We start from the raw sequence: 26921 nt of genomic DNA on the forward strand, positions 1-26921 counted from the left end.
ACTGAACTTTTGTCAATGTGTCAGACAGTGCCCTTTCTCATTTCTTTGCCTGAATTATTGTCTTTGAATGTTTTTGTTATTTAACTCCTACGCTTTCCTGGAACCTAGAATTCGCACATTTCAGGAGGGGAACAAAATTTTGCATTTGCGTGGCGCCTTTCATAGCCTTGTGAAGTACTGAGGTGTTTTATATCAAATCCAGTACTTTTGGGGTGTAGTCATTGTCGCGATGTAGGTTGTACTGAAAATAAAACAGTGCAAAGCCTCACTGCCTAGACCCTGCAAACTACAGGTCATTCTGCCATAACGTGCGTTTGGTTAACGCACATTCACTGTAACGCGATTGATGAATAGGGGATGCTGCTTCTAAAGCACGAGCATGTGTTGGCTGTAACGCGATAACTCCGCTAGCCCTTCAAGCACTGTTTCTATAGCGTGATTCTTCTACAACACAGGGCTGCATAACAACGCAACCATCGCGTTATTGAAGCAGGAATCTACTGAAGAATTGGTCAAACGGTGTGGTCTCCAAATCCAGCCCAAAATCCTGCACAAACCTTCCTATGGACTGATCAATACAGCCAAAATACAAAACGGCAAAAATAATAAATGGCTGACTCCAGGGGAAAGAACCACAGACAAAGGTAATTTTTGATTCACCAGCTGTAATGATTTTTGAGTGGAGGCCAGATATCTAAAGAGTTTTATCAATCTTGGAAATGGAGCTGGGGGACATACTGATATCCACAAGAAAGTTCACTGCACTTCAACATCAGTGTCTGCAATTTGCTAACGATTTTTTTTAAAATCGAATTGTGCAGTTTAACTGAGCTCACAGCACAGACCAATGACCGTTTTATAAAATAGCTTGACTTCACAGAGAGAGAAATGCAAAAAAAAAACCAAGCCCTGAGATTTCCATGTCGATGACTGGAACATTGATGAGACTGACATGAAACAGAATGTTTCCAGGTGGCACCACGCACTCTTCCGAATACAGCGGGTCCTCAATTTCCAAAAACCCATTTACAAACATTAGTACTAACAAACATGATCCCACACAGGGGTGTGAGAGCTGACAAACTAACACTCCCTGCTCTTACAAATGGCCACTTGCATCCTGTTGCATGCTGACTTGTGTAGAAATCAACTTGCAAACAGACTCCAGAACAGAACAAGGTCACCACCCAGACACTGCCTGCACCATCATTGAATGCGTTCTGCAGATGCTCTATCCACCTCTAAAGTGAGCCCCTTTTCAATGGTTCACCAGACATTTTCCTGGACTCAAGGGCTTACCTTATGAAGATGGACAGGTTGGGCTAATACCTATTGGAGTGTGGGAGAGGAAAAAGTGATCCTATTGAAATGTGCAGGAGTTTGACAGGACCAAATAAAGTGGATCCCCAGATGATGTTTCCTCTTGTGGGAGAGACTAAACCAAAGGGATAAAATTTAAGAATTTTAAAACAGAGAATGATAAGAATCGTTCTGATCTCTGAGGATGGTTAAGAGTGGAGTGTTCTTCCTCAGTCAGTTGTGGTGGCTGGATCACTAAACATATAGCTCAGAATACAATGAGATCTTGATCAGATGGGCTGAGAAGTGGCAGATGGAGTTTAATTCGGATAAATGCGAGGTGTTGCATTTTGGGAAAACAAATCTTAGCAGGACTTATACAGTTAACGAAAAGGTCCTGGGGAGTGTTGCTGAACAAAGAGACCTTGGAGTACAGGTTCAGAGCTCCTTGAAAATGGAGTCGCAGGTAGATAGGATTGTGAAGGCGGCGTTTGGTATGCTTTCCTTTATTGGGCAAAGTATTGAGTACAGGAGTTGGGAGGTCATGTTGCAGCTGTACAGAACATTAGTTAGGCTGCTTTTGGAAAATTGTGTGCAATTCTCCTATTGGAAGGATGTTGTGAAACTTGAAAGGGTTCAGAAAAGATTTACAAGGATGTTGCCAGGGTTAGAAGATTTGAGCTATAGGGAGAGGCTGAATAGGCTGGGGCTGTTTTCCCTGGAGCATTGGAGGCTGAGGGGTGACCTTAGAGGTTTATAAAATTATGAGGGGCAAGAGTAGGACAAGACTGGGGTGGGGGAGTCCAGAGTGGAGGGGATAGGTTTAAGGTGAGAGGGAAAAGATCTAAAAGAGACTTGAGGGGCAACTTTTTCACATGGAGGGTTGTGTGTGTCTGGAATGAGCTGCCACAGGAAGTGGTGGAGGCTGGTACAATTGCAACATTTAAAAGACATCTGGATGGATATATGAATAGGAAGGGTTTGGAGGGATATAGGCATTTCTGTACATCTCGATGACTCTAGAGATAAGGCTGAGTTAGATCGATTTTCAATAAATAGGGAGTTGAGGATTAAAAGGTGGGGTTGGGCGGGTGAGACAGCAGCTTGAGCTTACTGAATGGTGGAAGAAACCACAACATCCAATGGAAACCCATGCAGACACGGGGAGAGCGTGCAAACACCACACAGACAGACAGTCAGGCAGGCAGCCAGCCAGTCACCCTGGGTCCTTGGTGCTGTGAGGCAGCAGTGCTAACCACTGAACCACCAGTAACATTGAACTGTATTGACCTTCCTCCAGTCTGACGCTGTCTCAGGATATGCGGATGGAGAAACAGTTATTGTTGCTCAAGCGGCCAAAGCTGACAGATGTGACATACTGGACCCCTGATACTTTTCATTATGCCGAACAAGTTCATGTTAATTGTGCTGATTGGCGTCATACAGTAAATTGCTGAGGCTCTCTCACATCGTTTATCTGCTACCACTGACAATCTGCTCAACAACACCGAATGGAGGACTGGGGCAGTGAACCACACTAGAGATTGGTAACCAGATGGTAACACTTCTTTTGTTTTTGTTTATTCATTCACAGGAAGTGTCAACCACATTGCTGTGGGTCTGGAGTCACATGTGGGCCAGACCAGGTAAGGATAGCCGTTTCCTTCCCTAAAGGACATGGGTGAACCAGACTTACTTTTCCCTATACTTGAGAATGGATTCATGATCTTGGATGTAGATTTGCTCGCTGAGACGTTTCATTACCTTACTATGTAACATCTTAAGTGAATCTCATGCGAAGCAATGCTGAAAATTCCTGCTTTCTATGTTTGGGTTTCTTTGGGTTGGTGATGTTATTTCCTGTGGTCAAGTCACTTCCTGTTCCTTTTCTCGGGGTATGGTAGATGGGGTCTAATTCGATGTGTTTGTTGATAGAGTTCTGGTTAGAATGCCATGCTTCTAGGAATTCTTGAGTGTGTCTCTGTTTAGCTTGTCCTAGGATGGATGTATTGTCCCAGTCAAAGTGGTGTCCTTCCTCATCGTATGTAAGTATACTAGTGAGAGAGGGGCATGTCTTTTTGGGGCTAGCTGGCATTCATGTATCCTGGTGACTAGTTTTCTGCCTGTTTGTCACATTCCTTGCACGGTATTTTGTAAATGACGTTAGTTTTGCTCGTAGACCCTATACAGACATGCAAGTTCATTAGCAGCTGTTTTAGTGTGTTGGTGGGTTTGTGGGCTACCATGATGCCAAGGGGTCTGAGTAGAAAATGTGTTGCTGGAAAAGCGCAGCAGGTCAGGCAGCATCCAAGGAGCAGGAGAATCGACGTTTTGGGCATGAGCCCTTCTTCAGGAATGGAGTCCTCACTTTCTCCAAGGGGTCTGAGTAGTTGGCAGTAATTTCCAAGACGTCTTTGATATAGGGGAGAATGGCTAGGGTTTCTGGTCATATTTTGTCTGCTTGTTTGGGTTTGTTGCTGAGAAATCGCCGGACTGTGTTCATTGGGTACCCGTTCTTTCTGTAGGTGATTTTCCTCTGTTCTGCATGGTTCCTCTGTGCTGCAATGTGTGTTGGCTCACTGAAATAATGTTCTGATGCAGCTTCATTTGTGGGTGTTGGGATGATTGCTTCTGTAGTTCAATGTTTGGACTGTATGTGTTATTTTACTGTACACTCTGGTTTGAAGGTCCCCATTGGCTGTTCACTCTACTGTGACATCTAGGAATGGCAGTTTGTTGTTGTTTTCCTCCTCTTTAGTGAATTTTATGCCAGTAAGGGTATTATTGATGGTCTTGAAGGTTTTCTCTAACTTGTTTCGTTTCGTGATGACAAAGGTGTCATCCATGTGGCGGACCCAAGTTTGGATTGGATGGTTGGCAGAGTTGTTTGTTCGAGTCTCTGCATTACTGCCTCTGCTAAGAACCCTGATATCGGAGATCCCATGGGTGTTCCGTTGGTTTGTCTGTAGGCTTTGTTGTTGAAGGTGAAGTGGGTGGTAAGGCATAGGTCCACCAGCTTGATGATATTGTCCTTGTTGATAAAGTTAGTGGTGTTTGGTGTATGTGTCTTTGGGTCTTCTAATAGTGTAGTCAGTGTTTCCTTGGCCAGGTTAATGTTGATTGAAGTAAACAGGCCTGTTACATCAAAGAAGACCATTATTTCATCCTCTTCGATCTTTGATGGTCTTCAGGAATTCTTGGGTGGGGTGGATGGAGTGGCGGGAGTCTTCTACTCAGTGTTTTAGTTTTTGGCGTAGCTCCTTGGCCAATCGGTAAGTTGGTGCTCCCGGTAGTGAGACTATGGGTCTTCAAAGTTTGTGAGAAGATTTGTAGCTCGGGTGCTCGTTGTTGTGGTTCTGTTCGCCGAGCTGGGAATTTGTGTTGCAGACGTTTCAGACTATGGGTCTGAGAGGGGGGGGGGGGCTCCTGGTTTGTGAATTTTGGGTAATCCATAGAAGTGTGGTGTATTGGATCCATCTGGTTTCATTTTTTTGGAAGTCGGTCTTATTTATTTGTCCAGATTTCTGAAGCTTTTTGAGAAGGGCTGTGATTCGGTTCTCTAGTTGTGGGGTCGGGTCTATCGCTATTTGTTGGTGAGTGTTGGTATCTGTAAGTAGTGCGTTTGCTTTTTCAATGTAGTCTCTTCGATTTAGAAGACATGACCCTCTCTCACTAGTATCCTCACATACAGATGAGGAAGGACACCACTTCGACTGGGACAATACACCCATCCTAGGACAAGCCAAACAAAGACACGCACGAGGACTCCTAGAAGCATGGCATTCCAACTGGAACTCTATCAACAAACACATCGAGTTAGATCCCATCTACCACCCTCTGAGAAAAAGAACAGGAAGTGACTTCACCACAGGAAATAACATCACCAACCCAAAGAAACCCAAACATATAAATAGAAAGTAGGAATTTTCAGCATTACTTTGCATGAGGTCCACTGAAGATGTTATCTAGTAAGGTAACAGAACGTCTGGAAATGAACCTTTCAGTTCAGTGAGCAAACCTACATCCAAAACCTCAACCTGAGCTACAAATCTCCTCAAAACTCTCTAGGATTCATGATAATCTTTAGAGCCTTAATTCCAGAATTATTTTTTGTTAAATTCAAATTCTACCATTAGCTGTGGCAGGATTGGAATCCTGCTCCCCAAAACATTATCTAGGTCTCTGGGGTAAGTCCAGCGATAATACAACTAAGCCGTTGTCTCCCCCCATGCTAGTAGCAGTGGGACCTGTGAATACAACACTGCGATACTTTGCACTTCAGCCCATTGACACATGCACAGCTGATGTAAAAATTATACCTCAGTGAAAGTTGATGCATTAATTGTAGTTCAGTTCCCTTTCCCACCATTATCATGCTGAAAAGAACTGTTTTTACAGAGTGGAACTGTGCTGCATTCTAGCAGCTTTCTGACACTCTTGAAACATAGCAAGGCTGCCAAGCTTCTCAATATTAATTACAAACCTATAATCTAACACCCAGTCGACTGTCACATATTTGCTCTTAACAATGCAGTAGCTATTTCACAGAAAGCTGCAGAGATGCACATTTGTAATTATGCTGGCACTGCGACTAATAACAACATAGAATATACCCACAGAAATGGCTGGTGAAACTCAACAGGTCTGGCACGCCTGTGGGGAGAAGGCAGAATTAATGTTTCTGACAAAGAGGCACCAGACTGGAAACATTAACTCTGCTTTCTCCCCCTCATAGATGCTGCCAGACCTGCTGAGCTTCTCTAGCAATTTCTGTTTGTGTTTCAGATTGCAGGAGAGTCGATGTTTCATCGGGAATGTGGATGATGAAGGGCTTCTACCCAAAACGCTGACTCTCGTGCTCCCTGGATGCTGCCTGACCTGCTGTTTTTTTCCCAAAGCCACCCTTTTTGACTCGGACTCTCCAGCATCTGTAGTCCTCACTCTCTCCTAGATACCAGTACATGATGGAAAGTGGAGCTAGGCCGGTGTGCTTGGAATAACCTGTGTCACTCCGAGTCCAATCCATGTCAACACTTAACTAGTATTTTCAGCATCAGGCGTTAATTACGTCATCTGGTGTTTTTCCAAAAAGTGCAGCACGATGCATGTCCGAACACCGTCTCCAAAATAGAGTAGAGACCTCTTGAGTCGGTTAGCCTTTCCACAAGTGGGATTTCAGATCAGTGCCAGAAGCTGAACATTGCTGAACAGCTCTGAAATAAGCTGAGGCGTTACTTATTGCGTAAGTTAGTCACCTTAAAAATAAGATGGAGCAGGCATGCTGAGGCAGATTTAGGAGACTGTTAAATTCTGTGGTATGTACAGGACTGGATTCTCAGCACAACCCAATCTCAAAAAGGAGGCCCTCTCTTCTCACATTGAGTGGCAAAGGCAGAAAAGATACAGCAAGCAGCTCAGAGCAAAATTAAAATGGAAAAGGAGCTGAGAGGAAATAAACAAGCCCATAGCACAGCACCCCTTTGGGTTTTTTATAAGAATGAGATGCTAGTGTCGCTGCTACAGAAGCACTACTACCCTTGAGAAAGGAACAGAATGCTCCCTCCGTTATCTTGGTACAGGGCCAAACTTCATTTTAAGCTTAGAACACCTCTTGTAAAATAGCAGAGAGTTACTTGATAAAAACCAATAAATCAAAGTGACTGGTTGTTCTGCCTCATAGGATGATACAGTACAGAAGAGGCCTTTCAGCCCATCAGGTTTGTACTTAGTGGGATAAGGTTGGACAAACCATCTCTACCCTCAGTCTGTTCCCATAGCGAGAGGCTGCTTCATCGCTGAAACACTGAACAGAAATGTGAAAATCCCAGATGGATTGATCAATGAGTGAATTGGATTGATTGATGAATTTGGGTAAAGGGATATTTCACCACATTCTTCAGCTGCTGTCTGAACTTAATCTGGGTCATGGCATAAATCACGGTGTTTGTGCAGCAATTGAGGAGCTGCAGCATGAAGCCCAATTCCAGCACAAACCAATCTAGGTACACAGGGGATATTCACAATCCAATACATCCGTCTCCATATAGAAAACACCATTAACGTTGACCACAACTGGATGAAATTGACCGAAAATATATTACAACAGGCACTTTCTCGCACCAGGCCCATTGACTCCAAGGTTATGTCACTTCGAGTGGCCATCCAAGCAGTTTTAAAAGGTAGTGAGGTTTGCTGCTTCATCTACCCTCCCATGCAGTGCATTCTAGACCCTCACCACCCTCCGAGTGAAAGGGATTTTCCTCAAACATCTTGTGAACCTCATGCCTTCGTTTTAAAATTGTGCCCCGTTGTTATTGATCCGAGAACCAAGGGGAACAAGCTGCTTTCTATCCACCATATCTTTGCCCCTCGATCTTATCCAGCTCTATTAGGTCCCCCTCAACCTTCTCCACACCAAAGAAAACAATCCAAGCTTATCCAGCCTCTCTTCCTCACTGAAATGCTCCATCTCAGGCAATGTGCTGGTGAACAGTCACCAGATTAGAAACAATAACTCTGCTTTCTTCCCAGAGATGCTGCCAGACCTGCTAGCTTTCTCCAGCAATTGCTGCTTGTGTGTCAGATCTCCAGCTGCTGCAGTTCGTCATTTTCTAACATTCTGGGGAATCCCCTCTGCACCCTCCCTGGTGCAATCAAATCTGTCCTACAGCGTGGCGACCAGAACTGCACACAGCATTCCATCTGTGACCTAACCAAAGTTCTGTACAGCTTCAACATGACCTCTCAGTTATGATGTCTGTACACCTTTAAGAGATAAGCTCACAATATAAACATTGTATGGTAGCTTACGACCTCAGGGGTTAAAGATCTGACTCCATCTTAAATCAGGCCACATGAAACAGGGCGGCACGGTGGCACAGTGGTTAGCACTGCTGCCTCACAGCGCCACAGACCTGGGTTCAATTCCTGCTTCAGGCAACTGACTGTGTGGAGTTTGCACATTCTCCCCGTGTCTGCGTGGGTTTCCTCCGGGTGCTCCGGTTTCCTCCCACAGTCCAAAGATGTGCAGGTCAGGTGAACTGGCCATGCTAAATTGCCCGTAATGTTAGGTTAGGGGTATGGGTGGGTTGCGCTTCGGCGGGGCGGTGTGGACTTGTTGGGCCGAAGGGCCTGTTTCCACACTGTAAGTAATCTAATCTAATCTATTTGCCAATGAAAAGTCTAATGCTAGCCCAGAGACTGATTGTGAATCTAAGGTTTATTTATAAATAATAAACTGTTCTGTTAGTTTCTTCAATACCATGTGATTGACAGCTATTCTTCTGTCACCGGGGTAACATAAACATTGCTGTATTGGGTAAAGATATCCTTTGGAGGGGAAAAAACACACATTAGCTGGAGAGAACATAGAACAGTACAGCACAGAACAGGCCCTTCAGCCCCACGGTGTTGTGCCGACCATTGATCCTCATGTAAGGTAAACCTAATATATGAACCCTCAGATTTCTGTGACCATATGCACGTCCAGCAGTCTCTTAAATGTCCCCAATGACCTTGCTTCCACAACTGCTGCTGGCAACGCATTCCATGCTCTCACAACTCTCTGCGTAAAGAACCCGCCTCTGACATCCCCTCTATACTTTCCGCCAAACAGCTTAAAACTATGACCCCTCGTGTTAACTATTTCTGCCCTGGGAAAAAGTTTCTGGCTATCAACTCTATCTATGCCTCTCATTTGTTGCTGGAATCACACTTTGATTTATTGCTGCAATAAACACAATGGTATTTGCATTCCAAATCCAGCTGTACCCATCATTTTAGCTTTTAAGGCAATGCACACATTCATCTGTTCAGTCAATGGAGCTCTAAATTCATTTAGAACTCCAAAATAATTTGCAAGCAATTAATAAAGATACGCTTATTTGCAGAAAACCTTTCATCTCACTTCCACTCGCTTAGATGTTTGTTGTGCATGTTCACTCCATTAATGGGCTACGTTATTCAGATTCTTGACAGACTCACCCAAACTGTCTTCAACTTTGTATTTTCCGGGATCCCCACTTTCATCCCCTCCTTTTGTGGTAGAAACAGCAGCTTTAAATGCCATCACAATGTCATGGAACAGCTTGATGGTCAACTTGCCCTGCAATCAGAGAGATGTGGGGCATTGTCACAACACACAAACGCACACTAAACCAGTGTCGGTGGTCACACAGCAATTAAGGACGTAAAACGACCACAAAACAGAAATTGCTGGAGAAGCTCAGTAGGTCTGACAGCATCTGCGGAGAGAAAACAGAGTTAATGTTTCAGGTCTAGTGACCATTCTTCAACACTGAAGATGGGTCACTGGAATTGAAACGTTAACTCTGCTCCTCCCTCCACAGATGCTGCCAGACCTGCTAAGCTTCTCCAGCAATTTTTGTGTCTGTTTCAGAATTTGAGCTTTCACAGTTGTTGGCTACTTTATGTAAAATGACCACTTTACTTGACGTCAACAGGTAAAGCTCCAGTTTCGGGTGACACGTGTCCAGTCCTAGCTGGCTGTTGAGGGCAGATGATAAACACTGGTGTGTCAGCACACACCAACAAGAATCTGGGCTATCAACGTCCCTGCCATTGCCTTGTAAAGAGGCAACATTCCAAACAATTAAAGCTCACTTTTTCCATGACTCACTTTAAAAGCACTCATAATGTTATTATGTGATTTTCAGACAATTTATTGTAGACATAACATCAGCGAAACATTTCTTCCTGTGCTTTGGAATCAGATGTCTGTAATATATATTATATATATTAAAAAATGATTTGGATAAGAAGGTACAGAGAAACTTTGATTATCTAAATATTGGATCATCCGGCAAAATCGATCGGTCCCGATGCTTGGCTAAGCTATGTTATCCAGCACTCGATTATCCGGAATTTGATTAACCAAATGATATCTTTCCACCCATGTCCTTTGGATAACTGAGGTTCCTCTGTAGCTGGTCTGATTCGTAAGTTTGCAGATGACATGAAAATAGGTGGAGGTGCAGATAGTGAGGAAGGTTGTCAAAGGATGCAGCAGGATATAGATCAGTTAGAAATTTGGGCAGAGAAAAAGCAGATGGTGTGTAATCCAAACAGGTGGGACTAGTTTGGGTTGGGATATCTGGTTGGCATGGACGGGTTGGACCGAAGGGTCTGCTTCCATGCTGTACATCTCTATGAAACTTTCTCCACTGTCCAATATGATTTTGGGTTTCAACTCCAAGTGCTCCCTCAATTTCCTGAAAGATCAAAGATTGGTCCATCTTTGCCCTAAATATATTCAAAGCTAGAATGGCCACATGCCAGCCCCAAATGATTGTTGCTCCCTACATATCCTGAAATAGTGCCCCTTGTGTCAGATTCTCCAGCTCAGGAAAAGCAATCTCTTGGGACAGGTATCCCCTGCTGTCCGAAAGTAGAGCGTTCCGATGAAACCCTTTCGTAAGCCAAAATGGCGTAGAGCGAAGAAACATTAATGTATATGGGAAAAACTTCACAGTTTCTCGTAAAAGCTAAACTCCTCTCTGGACTCACAAAAGCAGGTATGAATATGGGTCTTTCATATAAGCAAAGTAACATAAAGTAAACGTTCAAAAAGTGGGGTCTACCTGTATCTGCCCCAAGGGGCCCCTTCAGAATTTTGCACATTCCAAGGCCATCTCTCGTTTGTCTGAACACCAGTGAATACCGACCCAATTTCCTCAACCCCTCATGATAGCAGAACGCCACCCCACCCCACCCCACCATCCAAGGGATCATACAGCACAGAAACAGGCCATTTGGTCCAACCACTCCATGCTGACCATGTTCCCAAACTAAACATTGTCCCACCTGCCTGTGGCTGGCCTCTTTCCCTCCAAACCTCTCTCAGTCATGTATTTATCCAAATATCTTGTAAATGCTGTCACTGTAACGCCATCCACCACTTCCTCAGGACGTTCATTCCAAATGAGTCAGTCTTCTTTGTACTGTCTTCAATACACGCAAGTCTGGTTTTGAACAAGGAGACCCAAAGTGCCCACAATATTCCAGAGGGGGTGAGAATTTTACAAAGTCCTGAGCTACGGCACCACAGTGTCATCTGAGAATCTGATCGGGACAAATAGCACCCCCAATTACAAAACCCCTCCAATTGGTCAATACCCCATATTTATTTATTTCTTCACTATTCATTCACAGAATGAGGACATTGCTGGCTAGGCATTGATTGACTATCCCTAATTACTCAGAGGGCAGTTAAGAGTCAACCTCAATGCCTGGAGTGGCATGGAGGTCAGACCAGAAGAGGACAGGAGTTTGTTCCCCTAAAGGACATTAGCAAACCAGATAGACTTTTTCAAAAATTGGCAATAGTTTCATGGCCATTGTTAGACTCTCCATTCCTGATTTTTATTGAAATCACATTCTATCATCTGCCGAGGTGGGATCTAAATCTGGGTCCCCGGATCATTACCTCTGGATTAACCGTTCGGCAATAAAATCACTAGGCCATTGCCTCCCCAGGTTGCGATATGTGTAGGAAGGCATGTTGGTCCATTTCTATTCTCCCTCAGTTAACAGGAGTGCTGCACCTTCCCTCAATACCCCCTCCCACACAGCAAGGATGGGAGTTGAAAGGGAGGATAACTGGGGGCTTTTCAAACCTGGCAGCCGTGCAGTGACCCTTTCGGGAAAGATACTTACAAAGTGGCAATCACCGGAAAAGAAGCTAAGCTCAGCTGCAGCATTGTTTACGAAAGCAGAGTCCAATAATTCAAATGCTCTCTGACTTGTACCTGCAGAGGGGTCTCCTGGCTGAGGCACTCCCACCCTCTGAGAAAGTGCACCTCACGTCAAAGCCCAGAAGAAATTATTGGGGAAAAATAAAAAGGAATCAAACTCGTATCCACGCAGATCGAGTTCAGGTCACGTTTTGCAATTTACAGTTAAATCTCTGTGTTAACAGCCACGCTTCAAGAACATTTTGTTCTTCGATTTGAAACACTCAAACAGTTTGGAACAATGTTATAAATTATTTCACATAATTTAAGAAAGAAAGAAAAAGAGAGTTGGAAATCCAGTTCAGGCACTTTGTTTCAGATTCCAACCTCCACGGGGGCTGGGTGAGATGATGCTCTGACAAACATGATTTTTCTTCAATTACTGCGCTCTGTATCAGGCTAACGTCAGCTGACATCAACCGACATTACCGACTACGGAGTGCCCACCTCATTGATTTATCTCTAGCTGTTGATTGCCAACGTCGGAGCAAATTGCTGCAGATGCTGGAATCTGTACTGAAAACAAATGCTGGAGATCACAGGAGGTCAGACAGTACCCATGGGCAGAAAGCAAGCTAACGTTTCAGCTCCAGCTCCAAATGAAGAGTCATTTAGACCCCAAACGTTAGCGTGCTCTCTCTCCATGGAGGGTGACTGGCCCACTGTATTCTCCAGCATTTGCTGTTCCTATTTTCTATGTTTGTGAGTAAACAAAGCAAGGTGCTTTCCAATATCTGACAGCACAGACTCTAAAGGGACACAGATTGAAGGCTTTGGGTAAGAGACACAGGGTTGAGGGAAGTTGATAACACTCTAATATGGCAAAAAGATCCAACTCCAATTCCCCGACACTTTTTATTTTTAAGATTCCCTACAGTATGGAAATAGGCCCTTCGGCCCAACAGGTTCACACCGACCCTCTGGAGAGTAACCCACCCAGTCCCATTTCCCTCTGACTAATGCACCTAACACTATGGGCAATTTAGCATGGCCAGTTCACCTAACCTGCACATCTTTGGATTGTGGGAGGAAACCCACGCAGACACGGGGAGATTGTGCAAACTCCACACAGACAGTCAACCAACGCTGGAATTGAACCTGGGACCCTGATGCTGTGAGGCAGCAATGCTAACCACCGAGGATTTCTCCCTCACCTCATGGTAGGGATGACTGGAGCAGAAATTAGGCCATTCTGCTCAATGACTCTGCTCCGCCATTCAATCACGGCTGATAAGTTTCCCAATCCCATCCTCCCTGTAACCCTTAATACTCATGAACCTATCTATCTCTGTCTTAAATATACTCAATGCCCTGGCCTCCACAGCTTTCTGTGGCAGTGAATTCCATAGATTCCCCACTCTCTGGTTGGAGAAGTTTCTCCTTATCTCCATTCTAAAAGGTCTTCCCTTTACTCTAAGGCTGTACCCTTGGGTCCTAAAACTGCACACAGCATTCCAAATGTCATCTGATCAGAACCTTACAGAGTCTCAGAAGTACATTCCTACTTTTATATTCAAGTCTTTTCAAAATAAAAGCCATCATTGCATTTGCCTGGTTACTAGGGGGAACTAAACCTACAATTCCACAACAGGAGGAATGGGACTAATTGGGTTGCTCTACAGAGAGCAGGCATGAACTCAATGGGCCAAGTGGACTTCTGCTGCCACATAATTCGATGACAGTCACCGTAGAGGAATGAGGCACCATGAGATTGTATGATGAAAATGTCAGCATCACATGGTTATTCGGGAAAACTGAAGGGAGGACAAACACTGGGAGAGAATCACCAGAATGAATACATCTACAATGTAGATGATGAGAAGTTTCTATGGAAAGCAACCAGGAACAAATAGCAGTGTTTGGGAGACCCATTGCAGTTAGACAGGTACGTGTGATGGAACATACACCACATCGACTTCAGTGCTTCACAGTTACAGGCATGCAATAAATGCCCAGCCAGCAACACACACGATTTAGAACAAATAACAGGCAGTCTAGTTCCTAAACGAGTCAGCAAGATCAAAAGTGTAAATAACTGATAGAACCAACTCCCCAGTTAAGACTTGATATTAAAGCCACTGATGGGATTAAATGAAGAGTGACTCATAGTCTTCGACATCAACTATGGAGCTCAACTTTATTGTGTACTTAAGTCTGGATATTTTACAGTACAATCTGAAGCTGAACAACACATCAAACAGATTTGTCCCCAAGGCCACATTCCAATAGGATTTACATTTATCATGTAGCTTCCTGGCAATTACAACGTACACTCGCATACAACATTATTCAGCACTCAAAATACTCTTCAAACCAGTTGTTTTTAAGTCATAAAATTCATAGCTGATATTAGATTACATCTAAGTCGTGCAGAAAATAAATACTAAAAGAAACAACTCCACATGAAGTGTGTTTGCCAGCACAAAATCTCAATTTTGTTTTAAAAAATAGTAGTGCATGCTCATCAGTTTAAGATTTACTGACCTCTGCTGCCGCTTTCCAATTCTCTACCATTTGGGTAGTCACTATTATTAAGTCCCCTGCTTTAGTCCTCTTGGTCGGCTGTTCATTATCTTCCTCATCATCACTGGCCAGCTTAAATGAAAAACAAACACAAGAAATAAAAAAAAGTTTTGTATTTTTAAACTAAGACTTTCGACATTCATCCCTATTTATCAAGAACTCTTAACAATGCAGTGCTCCCTCCCATTTAAAGTCATAAAAGAAGTTGGAGTTTGCACATTCCCTCAGTGTCTGCGTGGGTTTCCTCTGGGTGCTCCGCTTTCCTTCCACAGTCCAAAGCTGTGCAGGTTAGGTGGGTTAGCCACGCGAAATGTAGGTTCACAGGGATAAAGTAGGGGAGTGGGTCCGGGTGGGATGATCTTTGGAGGATCAGTGCAAACTCGATGGGATGAATGGCCTGCTTCCACGCTGTACGGACGCTTTGATTTACAAAGTGAACGCTGATTTCGGCCCAAAACAAAAGCAACCTTGGGGCAATTTGTGATTATGATGTGGTGGTGCCGGTGTTGGATGGGGGTGGTCAAAGTTAAAAATCACACAAAACCAGGTGAGATAGTCCAAAAGGTTTATTTGGAAGCACTGGTACGCAATCCTTTACCCAAAATCCGAAGATTTTTTGTGGCTTTTTTTTCCCCCTGTATAAGAAGGCTGTTTGATGTGTGAACAGTTACTCAACTCCACACCCACCCCAACCCACGTTATTCAGATGTGATGTGGCAGTGTGGCCCAGCACTGGTAGATGTCAAGTGTGTCTCTGTGCTCGCACTATTCACACGTGGGTCTGCTATTTGGTAATTTTTTTCTTTATTTCACTGTGAAAATGTCATTAATTCTGAAATCTGAAAAACTGTGCAAGCTGAAAAACAATCCAAGGATTTCAGATAAAGGACGGCGTATCTGTGGTAGCTTTCAGAGCACTGCTCTTTCATCAGGTTGCTAGTGTAGATTAGATTAGATTACTTACAGTGTGGAAACAGGCCCTTCAGCCCAACAAGTCCACACCGCCCCGCCGAAGCGCAACCCACCCATACCCCGACATCTACCCCTTACCTAACACTACGGGCAATTTAGCATGGCCAATTCACCTGACCTGCACATCTTTGGACTGTGGGAGGAAACCGGAGCACCCGGAGGAAACCCACACAGACACGGGGAGAATGTGCAAACTCTACACAGTCAGTCGCCTGAGGTGGGAATCGAACCCGGGTCTCTGGCGCTGTGAGGCAGCAGTGCTAACCACTGTGCCGTCCACGGTGCGGCACTCTGAAAGCTAGTGCTTCCAAATAAACCTGCTGGACTATAACCTGGTGCTGTGTGAATTTTAAAATAATTCGGAACAACACTCATGAAAATCAGGTCACTCTTTCTGCCACATTGTAAGTGCTGGTCTGTTCAAACGAACACGCGCGCTTTGTGTTGGGGATGCTCTCAGTTGGATTTAAACCCGAATCCAAAGCCTTGCTTGAACCCGAGATTTGAAGGCAGCGAGTGGGTCACCTCGAGTTTCTCTGGCAGCGTGTGCAGCCCATTTTCATCATCCTCGGAGCTGTCGGTGTCTTCGAAATTCAGCAACTTCTGGTCGTTTTTCTCCAGGAACTCGAAAAACTCCGGGTCCTTCTCTTTCAAACGCGAGAGCTGCTCTTTGTGTTCTTGGATGGAACTTTTTTGTTTCACCTTCCTAATGAGAAAAAAAAAGAAACGACTCTTTAATCCTCGTTACATTGAGGATATAAAAAAAAAGCCCGACTTTGTTCTGCAAAAATAACAAACAAAATCTGCTGGATGAGAAACGTCGTAGCGAGATACCACAAAAGCCCCACTCGAAACCAAAACATCAAGTGATTAATCAAATGGAGTCTCACCAAATCATAAAAAAACGTTTCAGATTTGTTAAATGGAAAGGGATGAGTTGAGTTGGGAGTCAGTTAGCTCAGTTGGCTGATTTGTGATACAGTAACACCAATGGTATGGAAGCAATTCCTGCACCAGCTGGGGTTACCATGAAGCACTTTCCTTCTCAACCTCTCCCCTTGCCTGAGGTAAGGTGATCCTCAGGTTAAACCTTCACCTCTCTAATAGGAAAGCAACTCTATAGTCCTCTGGGACCATATAGTTCAAGTCCCCCAGATAGGAAGGCACAGACTTGGTGGGCCAAAGGGCCTCTTCCTTGCTGCGTGACAATGAAAATAGAGAGTGGAGATCTCATATCCAAACCCCAACTTCCCCCAACACACTAAAACCATAATGGGCACAGCTGTCTGGCTGGAGAAAATGGTTTAGCATCGCGTTTCAGTTACTTACAGGTGTGTGTGACAGAGAGTCTTTAGTTTATTAATTAATTCACAGGATGTGGACATCACTGGCTAGACCAGCATTTATTGCTCATCTCTAATTACCCAGAGGGCAGTTGAGTCACCCACATTGTGCAGGGTCTGGAATCACATGTAGTCCAGACCAGGTAAGGATGGCAGATTTCCTTCCCTAAAAAGGACATTCGTGAACCAGATGGGTTTTCTGACAATCAACAATGGATTCAAGGTCATCATTAGGCTCTTCATTCCAGGATTTTTTCTTACTGAATTCAAATTCCACCATCTATGGTGGTGGGATTTGAAGCTGGGTCCCTAGAACATTACTGGGGTTTCTGGATTAACAGTCCAGCACCTCCCCAGTGAGATGGGTCTACAGGCAGAGTGTGTCTATCCTGATTGTCTCCCCTCCAATGACAGATAGTCAGCACACCCGGTGATGGAACTACCCCTTAGCTTTATTAAATTGAACTGTATTTTGCAGACGCTTTGATTTACACCCCCCTCGCCCCACCCCCAAATTAACCCCGGCAAGTCCTGGCTAAGCCCAGTTTGCGAATGACTGCAGTCAGTTGATTCATAGATCGAGAGGTGCCCCATTTATACCGGTCAATCTGAACCGCAATCAAAAGAATTATCAACTTGGAGCACCCACACAGACCTCATCTGTGCCTTACAACTGGAAGGCTTTCCAAACCCACCAGACAGACTGCACAATGTGCACTGGCAAGGCAAGGGGAGCAGGGGACCTCCCTCCTGATCGTGACCTCCTGGTGCTCAGATGTGGCGACCCTCACTGCTCCCTGGAGCTACCACACCTAACTGTGAAGTGCCATCCCCGTTACCTACCGCGGGAGTTCATCTCTGCTGTCCTGGCTGCAGTTTACATCCCATCCCACGCAGAAGTGAAAAGCACACTCGAAACATACACTGCCAACAAACGACCTGGCGATGGACTCCACCCTCCCTCCCAGAGACGTTGTTCACCATAGCCAGTGACTTCAACCAGGTCAATCTTAGAAACGTGTCAATGATATTGTGGTAACAATCTTCCGTCCCAACAGAGGCCAGCACATCCTTGCGTATTACTACATAACCAAAGATGCCTCCCTCTCCATCCCCCCCAAGTGATAAATCAGACCACCAGGCTTCGCTCCTCCTCCTGGTTTACAGAATGTGAAGCATGAGGATCCAGGACAGAAAGTCAGACAGTACTGGTGTCTGAGCTAATGGACGAGCTCCTTTATGACATAGCATCCCTACAGTACGGAAATAGGCCATTTGGCCCAACAGGGCCACACCGATCCTCTGAAGAGTAACCCAGCCAGACCCATTCCACTGCCCTATTACTCTACATTTGCCCCTGACTAATGCACCTAACCTACACATCCCTGAACACTATGGGCAATTTAGCATGGCCAATCCACCCTAACCTGCACAGCTTTGGATTGTGGGAGGAAACTGGGGCACCCGGAGGAAACCCATGCAGACACAGAGAGAATGTGCAAACTCCACAAAGACTCCCGAGGCTGGACTTGAACCCAGGTCCCTGGTGCTGCGAGGCAGCAGTGCTAACCACTGAGCCACTGTGCCGCCCTTCATCAGTAGGGGTGTAGAGGTCTGCGTACCAAAGTTAATCTGTGTTCCCCAACTGAAAACCATAGATGAACTGGGAGATCCTCTCCCTACCGAAGTCCAGGTCTGAGGCATTCAAGTTGGGTGACCTTGCCCTATATAGGAAATCTAGATAAGACTTTCACAAAGCCATAGGATTGCAAAGAGTCAATCCCAGACTAAAGTAAAACCCCAGGATAACCACACATCGCCTATGACAAGGCTTACACAATACACTGGGCTACAAAGCGAAGCCACGTAGAATCGCTAACAACAGTACATCCCTCCCCGATGAGCTCAATGAATTCTGTACTCATTTTGAACAGACAGTCAGTGAAATGATGTCACCTGCTCCAATAGCCTCGGGTACACCTGTACCCACGGTCACTGCTGTAGACATGAGATTGGCTTTCTCGAGGGTGAACCCATGGAAAGCAACCAGCCCGGATAGAATCCCCGGCTGGACACTCAGACCCCGTGTGGACCAGCTGATCGGAGTGTTTGCTGACATCTTTAACCTTTCCTCACTTTGAGGTGAGCTTCCCACCTGCTTCAAGAAGACCACCATCATCCTGGTACCAAAGAAAAGTCATGCACTTATTGAAGTCTGTGTTGGTAGTGGCATACTCATTTACACTGGCCACTGAGTTCTTGAATATGGGCCAGTTCACCAACTCCAAGCAGTCATGTAGGAGCTCAGCCATTACCACAGCCCAGCACTGATTACCGTTCAGGGGCTCTGACATCCGTTACCACAGCCCAGCACTGATTACTGTTCGGGGCTCTGATATCAATTGTTGTGAAGTACATCGAAAGGTTAGTCATGGCACATATCAACTTCAGCCTCCTAGATTGCCTCGACCTACCACAATTCACCGACCATCAGAACGGGTCCACAGCAGACACCACCTCCCCCTGGCCCTACATTCATCCCTGGAACATTTGGCTGCCAAGAACACCCACATCAGGCTCTGATATATTGCCTTTAGCTCTGCCTGCAAGACCATAATTCCAACCAAACTCATCTCCAGACTCCAAGACCTTCGACTCTGCTCCCTCTGCAACTGGATCCTCAACTTCCTGACCCACAGACCACAATCGGTAAGGAGAGGCTACAACACCTCCTTCACTATAATCCTCAACACCGGTGCCCCGCAAGGTTGTGTACTCAGCCCCTTACTATACTCCCTATACACTCACAACTATGGGGTTAAATTCAGCCAGAATTTCCAAATTTGGTGATGACACCACCATTGTGGATTGGATCTCAAATAACGACGAGATGGAGTACAGGAAAGAGATAGACAGCTTCGTGCAATGATGTAATGACAACAATCTCTCCCGTAACATCAGCAAAATGAAGGAGATGGTCATCGACTTCAGGAAGCAGAGTGGAAAACCCACCCTATCTGTATAAATGGTGCTGAGGTGGTCTAGAACTTCAAGTTGCTCGGAGTAAATGTCACCAACGATCTGTCCTGGTCCATCCACGTCGACACTATGGTCAAGAAAGCACATCAAAGTCTCTACTTCCTCAGGAGGTTAAGGAAATTCACCGTGTCTACAATGATTCTTACCAATTTGGATGGCTGTACCATAGAAAGAATCCTATTGAAATGCATCACAGCGTGGCATGGCAACTGCTCTGCCCAGGACTACAAGAAATTACAGTGAGTTGTGAATGCAGCCCAGTCCATCACAAAAACCAGCCTTCCTTCCACTGACTCCGTATACACTTCCCACTGCCTCGGGAAAGTGGCCAACATCAAAGACCCCTCCTACCACAGTTATACTCTCTCCCATCCTCATCCACTGTGTAGAAGACATAAAAGTTTGAAAACACATACTAACAGACTCAAGAACAGCTTCTTCCCCACTGTTATCAGACTTATAAAACAGACCTCTCATATTAGAATTGATCTTTCTCTGCACCTTCTGTGTAGCTATAACACTATATTCTACATTCTGCTCTATTACCCTGACGTATTTATGTAAGGCATGATTTGCTTGGATAGCAGGCAAAACAATACTTTTTACTGTATCTCAGTACATGTGACAATAATAAACCTAATCTTTCATTCAGGAACAGAAATAACTCCAGAAGGTCAGCCTCCCAACACAAGCCAATCTCCACAGGCACTGGTTGGACAGTCCAAATCCTAGCATTAGACAGATTAGGCATTATAATGGAAAAACCCAAGGTAAACAGGCAAAGCACAAAGATTTGAAGAGTGAAATTATACTGTTGTGAAGAAAACATGAATGTAAACAGCAGAGAGAGTGAGAGAAGCTATGATGCTTAATCATTTCCAGACACTGGAATAGGATGAACTAAGTGAGAGACAAGTCTCAATTTCAACTGATTTGAAAATGGTAAATTCAACGTACAGAGGAACCTTGATTATCCAAATTTCTGATTATCCAGTAAGTTTGCTTGGCTAAACTACGTTATCTGGAATTCGATTATCCGAGTGAAATACTCTGCTCCTGTCTCCTTTGGATAATCAAGGTTCCTTTGTATAAAAGATGTTGAGATGCAGCAGCAATGATCTACCGCATTATCTCAAGAATGAAACAATATTTTTCTTTATTCTTTCTTGGAATGTGGGTGTCACCGGCTAGGCCAGCATTTATTGCTCATCCCTAATTGCTCAGAGGGCAGTTAAGAGTTAACCACATTGCTACGGGTCTGGAGTCACATGTAGGCCAGCCGGGTAAGGAAGCATATTGCCTTCCATAAAAGGAGTGAGTGAACCAGATGGGCTTTTACAACAACTGACAATAGATCTCACAATTGACATGACCGAGACCTGCTTTATTATCTCAGATTTGTCAATTTGCTTTGAATTTAACCAGCTCCCATAGTGTCATTTGCATCTGTCCCTTGGGGCTCTGGGTAACCAGGGTCACTGATACAGCCAATCTTCCAACATTTCCCACAACTTACATGGATCCTTCACAAAGCAGGATGTTCCCCAACTCTTCAGGGTTATTACCGAGTAGGAACTGTTGTCCTGAGTGCGGCAATGATGGTGACATCTGCTCAGATGATAGTTGTGTTCATTTAAATAAAAATGTTGAAAAAATACAGCAATTGTCTGTATCTCTAACATGCTCTAACAGCTAAGGTTACAAAGGCGGATATGTTGGCACTGCACCTGGAATACATTGGGAACCAAATTTTTTTTTAAAAACATTGCAACATTATGAAATTCTGCATGTGGAAACTAAAAAAAAAGTAATCCAGTTGTACACCTGCCTTTCTCATCTGCTGTGTCTTCTGAAAATACAATTTATTTTTTCATTTAAAAGGAGTCATTAGGGTCTCAATAGTTAGGCAAATTGAATCGAATGGCACTTTGGCAATGATGTAGAGACATTACTTGAAGTAGAGCACAAAACTGATCTTTTGTGGGTGTCAGAATGCCTGTTGTAAAAAGGAGCCTGGCGTTAGCGCCTCATTGTATAAATTTTGCACACAGTCTTGAAATATATTGTAACAGTTTTATTTAGATTAACTCGCCATGCAATCAAAGGATAAGATCTTGCATTTATAGAGCACTGTTTAAAAGCATGGCCTGCCCCAGAGCATGTATGGTACACTGAAGGATTGCTCCCATTCCTTGAAGGGAAACACAAGCCAATTTGCGCACAGGAAGATCCCAAACACAGCAACACGACAATGGCCAGATATAACCTGTTTTAGCAACGCTGACAGAGATAATTAGTAGTTCTGAGCACCAGGAGGTCTCCCCTGCACTTCTTCAGCATACTCCCGTGGGATATTGTACACTGAAAGTACATAGTACACACCCCTGAACTAACTCCGTGAATGGCACAGACAATCCAAATCAGAACAAAATTGCTTGAGCACCTCTCCCTCCCGCATAAACAGATTGGAATTTCCCCAGGAGCTAATTAAAGTCAGGGATCAGAAGCTTTCCATTCCCAATCAGAAACCTGGCAAACCCTTGACAAGGAGGCCAGGGCAGCAGATACATGGGAACACCATCACCTGCAAGTTCCCCTCCAAACCACTCACCATCCTGACTTGGAAATACATTGCTGTGCCTTCAGGGTCACGGGGTCAAAATCCTGGAATTCCCTCCCCAAGCACAACAGAAGAACATAAGAGCTAGGAGTAGGCCAGCTGGACCCATCGAGCCTGCTCCACCATTCAGTAAGGTCATGGCTGATCTTTTCATGGACTCTCACCATAACTCAGTTCCTTTATTGTTCAAAAAAGGATCTATCTTAGCCTTAGAAACATTTATAGAAATAACAACAACTTCTTCACTGGGCAGGGAATTCACAAACCCTCTGGGTGAAGATGTTCCTTCTTAATTCAGACCTAAATCTGCTCCCCTTAGTTTTGAGGCTATGCCCTCTTGTCCCCAGTGACTGCTGCAGTTCAAGAGACACTTCACCACCATCTTCCCAAGGGCAACTAGGGACAGACAATAAATGCCAGACAGCAATACCCACGTCCCACAGTGGACTAGAGGAAAATAAAGAGAATCCACTCGGTTAATCACTTGAGGTTTGTACACCAGCGTGCCACATAAGCCAGCCAGCAATCACAAACGCCATCCACTGACTGGATACTACTCCCAAGCTGACAAATAGCCATCAGAACTGCAGCATCATTGCAACCTGACCCACTCCCAGCTCCATTTCCATTCAGAACACAGTCAGGACAAGTGTCACTCGCAGCAGTCACAAACATGGTCAGCAACTACACGCCGACAAGAGACATAACCGTGAGATTTGACCAAAGCAACAGCAGCTATCCTCATTCAGTCATCGAAAATTAGCGGGGAGCCAACAACCTCGTGATATCATCACTAGATTATTAATCCAGACACCCAGGTAACATTCTGGGGACCTGGGATCAAACCCTGCCATGGCAGATGGTGGAATTTGAATTCAATGAAAATCTGGAATTACAAGGCCAACACTGACCATCAATCCATTGTTGATTGTGAGGAAAAAAAAACCATCTGGCTTATTAATGCCCTTTAGGGAAGGGAATCTGCTATCCTTACGTGGTATAGCCTACATGTGACTCCAGACCCACAGCAGGTGGTTGTCTCTGAATTGCCCTCTGGGCAATTAGGGATGGGTAATAAATGCCAGTGTCGTTTGGTGGAGGAAGGCTTGACTGAGACATTCAAAAGGGAATTCAATGATTACGTGAAAAGATATGCAGGAGAAGGCAGGGAAAAGATACTTTCAGAGTCATAGAGGTGTACAGCACAAAAACAGACCCTTCGGTCTAACTCGTCCATGCTGACCAGATAGCCTAACCCAATCTAGTCCCATGTGCCAACACTTGGCCCACATCCCTCTAAACCCGTCCTATTCATATACCCATTTGGATGCCTTTTAAAATATTGTAATGGTACCAGCCTCCATCACTTCCTGTGGCAGCTCATCCCATACATGCATCACCCTCTGCATGAAAAGGTTGCCCCTCAGGTTCCTTTTATATCTTTCCCCTCTCACCCTAAACCTGTGCCCTCTAGTTCTGGACTCCCCCACCCCGGGGAAAAGACCTTGTCTATTTATCCTATTCATGCCTCTCATGATTTTCTTTGCAACATTTGGAGAGCAGTAGTCACAATGGGCCTAATGGCCTCCTGCTGTGCTGTAACAATCTCAAACAGATATTTCTGATGCTGTATAAAACAGACGAAAGCTGATCACTGCACTTTGTATTTTACTTCACTCAGCCGGCATTTGAACTCTCAAATTAAAAACCAATGCCCAAAATGTTCAAAATTTAGTGGCCAAAAGATCTTACTTTTGTCCCTGCACTTCCAACGGTGGCTCTTCCTTTCTGTTTCCGCCCTGGATTTCTCGTTTGCCACCTTTGTTCACGTCTGTGGCTGCAGTCTCCTCCTCGTCTGAACTGCTGTTACTATCCGTGTCAAACGTGGAGGTTAAAAACTCATCAACGCTGAGCTGGGCAAGTTTTCTGGAACACACAAATCTCCAAAGTTAGTGGCTAACAGCAAAGAAAGAGCAAGGAATCTATTTTTGCAACACTGGCCCCTCTGTTTTAGAGTTCCTTTCGTGAAGTTCTCCGCATCCCCCTCCCCTCCTTAAGTTGAGTACACCCTTAGACAACATGGGAGCTCTTACAGAAAGACTGTAATATCTATTTTTTTGGTTTTATTTATTTTCCTAACTTATACTTCACATACAGTTGGTTCCGATATAACCAGATAGCTCCGTCCTCATGTTTTAAGAAAATCACATAATAGCCACACCATTTAAACTAATGAACCGGAATCACGTTATAGCCATTACAGGTAAGGTAGGTCAACGTTCTACAAATCAATGGTCTAAACTCTTCGATTGCGTGAAAGCCAATTTGCATTGAAGAAACGTGTTTTATAGCAGAAATGACTATCTGGAATGTAGCTTTTTTTCTTCTATTATGAAGATGTGGGTGTACTTTAAGAGAGTCAAGATTAGAGTGGTGCTGGACAAGCACAGCAGGTCAGGCACCATCCGAGAAGCAGGAAAATTCAACATTTCAGGCAGGAGCCCTTCATCAGGAATGTACTTTAAGAGAGTTAAAAGCAGCAGAACTACCAGACACAGCACCAAGTGTTCTCAATGAGGTAACAATTTAACACTTGGTCGGACAACTTGATTAGCTCATTGCCTGGAGACAAAAACAAATTCGAATTCAGCCAGTTTAAATTATACCCTGAAAAATACCAATCTCCAATCCAGTTTGAATTTAGCATATTGACAATCTTAGAAGCCAATGACATAATCTGATGCTTTGGAGGTATAAGACCAGGGAAATTGAACAGTTGGGAGAAGAACTGCCAAGCCCCAGCTGGTAAAAGACTGCCTGAAAAATAGCTCTCTTAAAAGTACCTTTAGCAATCAATAACATGCGACATAGAAATTCCTAAGAAGAAGAAAACACACAGGAAGATCCAAATAGAAGAACTGAAAGCTGCCTGGTTTTGAGATGTGTTGTTTTGCAAATCTTAATTGGGAGTTTTATCGGACTAGTATTTTAGAAGGGAAGGTAAAAGATAGGCTAGAGTAAGGACTTGTATATAGTTGTTAATTAATTATTCTCTGTTATACTTTAAGAAATAAAGTTGTTAATTTTTACTATAAGTAGTTCTTGAACACTCGACCTTTTACAGGTTGCTTAATAAATCTTTTCTGTGTTGCTGGTTTAAAATTAAGCAGGAGAACTTACCCTGTGTCATAACATTTTATTTACTCTTTTTAAAATACCTAAGATTGTACAGAGGTACTTTGAACCTAAGATGGTGTATTGGTGACACTGCACACTTTTCACTGTATCCCTGTTCTTTTGTAAAAGATTTACTGTCACATGTACTCCGAATTCTAAATTCTAATTCTAAAATTCTTCTTTACTCATCAAGGATCTAACTAATCCTGCCCTTAAAGACTCCGATTCCACTGCATTTTGAGGAAGGGATCTCTAAAGACTCGTGATCTTCTATGGGGTAAAAAGAAATTCCTCCTTATCTATCTTAAATCCCAAATTCCACATCCTTCCCACCTCTATCCTGTCAGAATCTCTCAGAATCTTATGTTTCAAACAACTTGTCTCATGCTCTATGCCAAAGTCAGACATTACAATCTGACACTAACTTCTAGAAACTTCCAACTGCAAAAGGCAAAGTAGGGCAACACTGTCACCAAATATTAAATATCACCTCTTAGACTCTAGTTGAAATTTTGATAAGAACAAAGAATAATACAGCACAGGACCCTCCAAGAATGCGCCAGCACATTCCAAAACTGTCTTCACTTTCAGGATCTGTAATCATCTACTCCCTTCCTATTCATGTATTTGTCCAGGTGTTTCTCGAATGCTGTTATTGTATCTGCTTCTACCATCTTCTCTGACAGTGCATTCTAGACACTCACCATCCTGTGTGTGAAAAACCTGCCTCGCACATCTCTTTTAAACGTTCCGCCTTCTGCTCCTTGAACCCGTGTTCCCTAGTAATTGACTGTCCATCCTGGGAAAAAAGCCTCAGACTTCCCACTCTATCCATGCCATTCACAATCTTATAAACATCTATCAGGTCACTTCTCAACATCCTGCATTCCAGTGAAAACAAACCCAGTCTATCCAACCCTTCTTCATAGCTAAGCTCCCCCATACCAGGCAACATCCTAGTAAATTTCTTCTGTGCACTCTCCAAAGCATCCACATCCTTCTGGTAGTGTGGTGACCAGAACTGTCCGCAATATTCCAAGTGTGGCCTAACTGAAGTTCTATAAAGCTGCAGAATAATTGGTCTGTCCTTAAACTCAATAGAAGTGACGCACCTCATTCCTCTACTGCAGTGTTTAGGAAACTAAACTTTCTGTGAAGTCCTCTGAATAAAATTTAGCAATTGAATTACAACCAAAT

The 26921-nt window shown here is 44.1% G+C and overlaps 1 protein-coding gene across 1 annotated transcript in view; it reads right to left on the bottom strand.

Moving 5' to 3' along the window:
- The window catches only part of noc2l (NOC2-like nucleolar associated transcriptional repressor), a 214593-nt gene that overhangs the window by 130715 nt on the left and 56957 nt on the right, over positions 1-26921 (bottom strand). Inside the window, exons 2-5 of the mRNA XM_072586177.1 lie at positions 24300-24473; positions 16071-16251; positions 14535-14645; positions 9283-9403 (exon numbers count right to left, since the gene is read on the bottom strand). Coding sequence (XP_072442278.1) covers positions 9283-9403; positions 14535-14645; positions 16071-16251; positions 24300-24473 — 587 coding nt within the window. The remainder of the gene's footprint in view (positions 1-9282; positions 9404-14534; positions 14646-16070; positions 16252-24299; positions 24474-26921) is intronic.

The sequence above is a fragment of the Chiloscyllium punctatum genome, chromosome 16 (genome assembly GCF_047496795.1).
Source record: "Chiloscyllium punctatum isolate Juve2018m chromosome 16, sChiPun1.3, whole genome shotgun sequence".
Classification (NCBI taxonomy): Eukaryota; Metazoa; Chordata; class Chondrichthyes; order Orectolobiformes; family Hemiscylliidae; genus Chiloscyllium; species Chiloscyllium punctatum.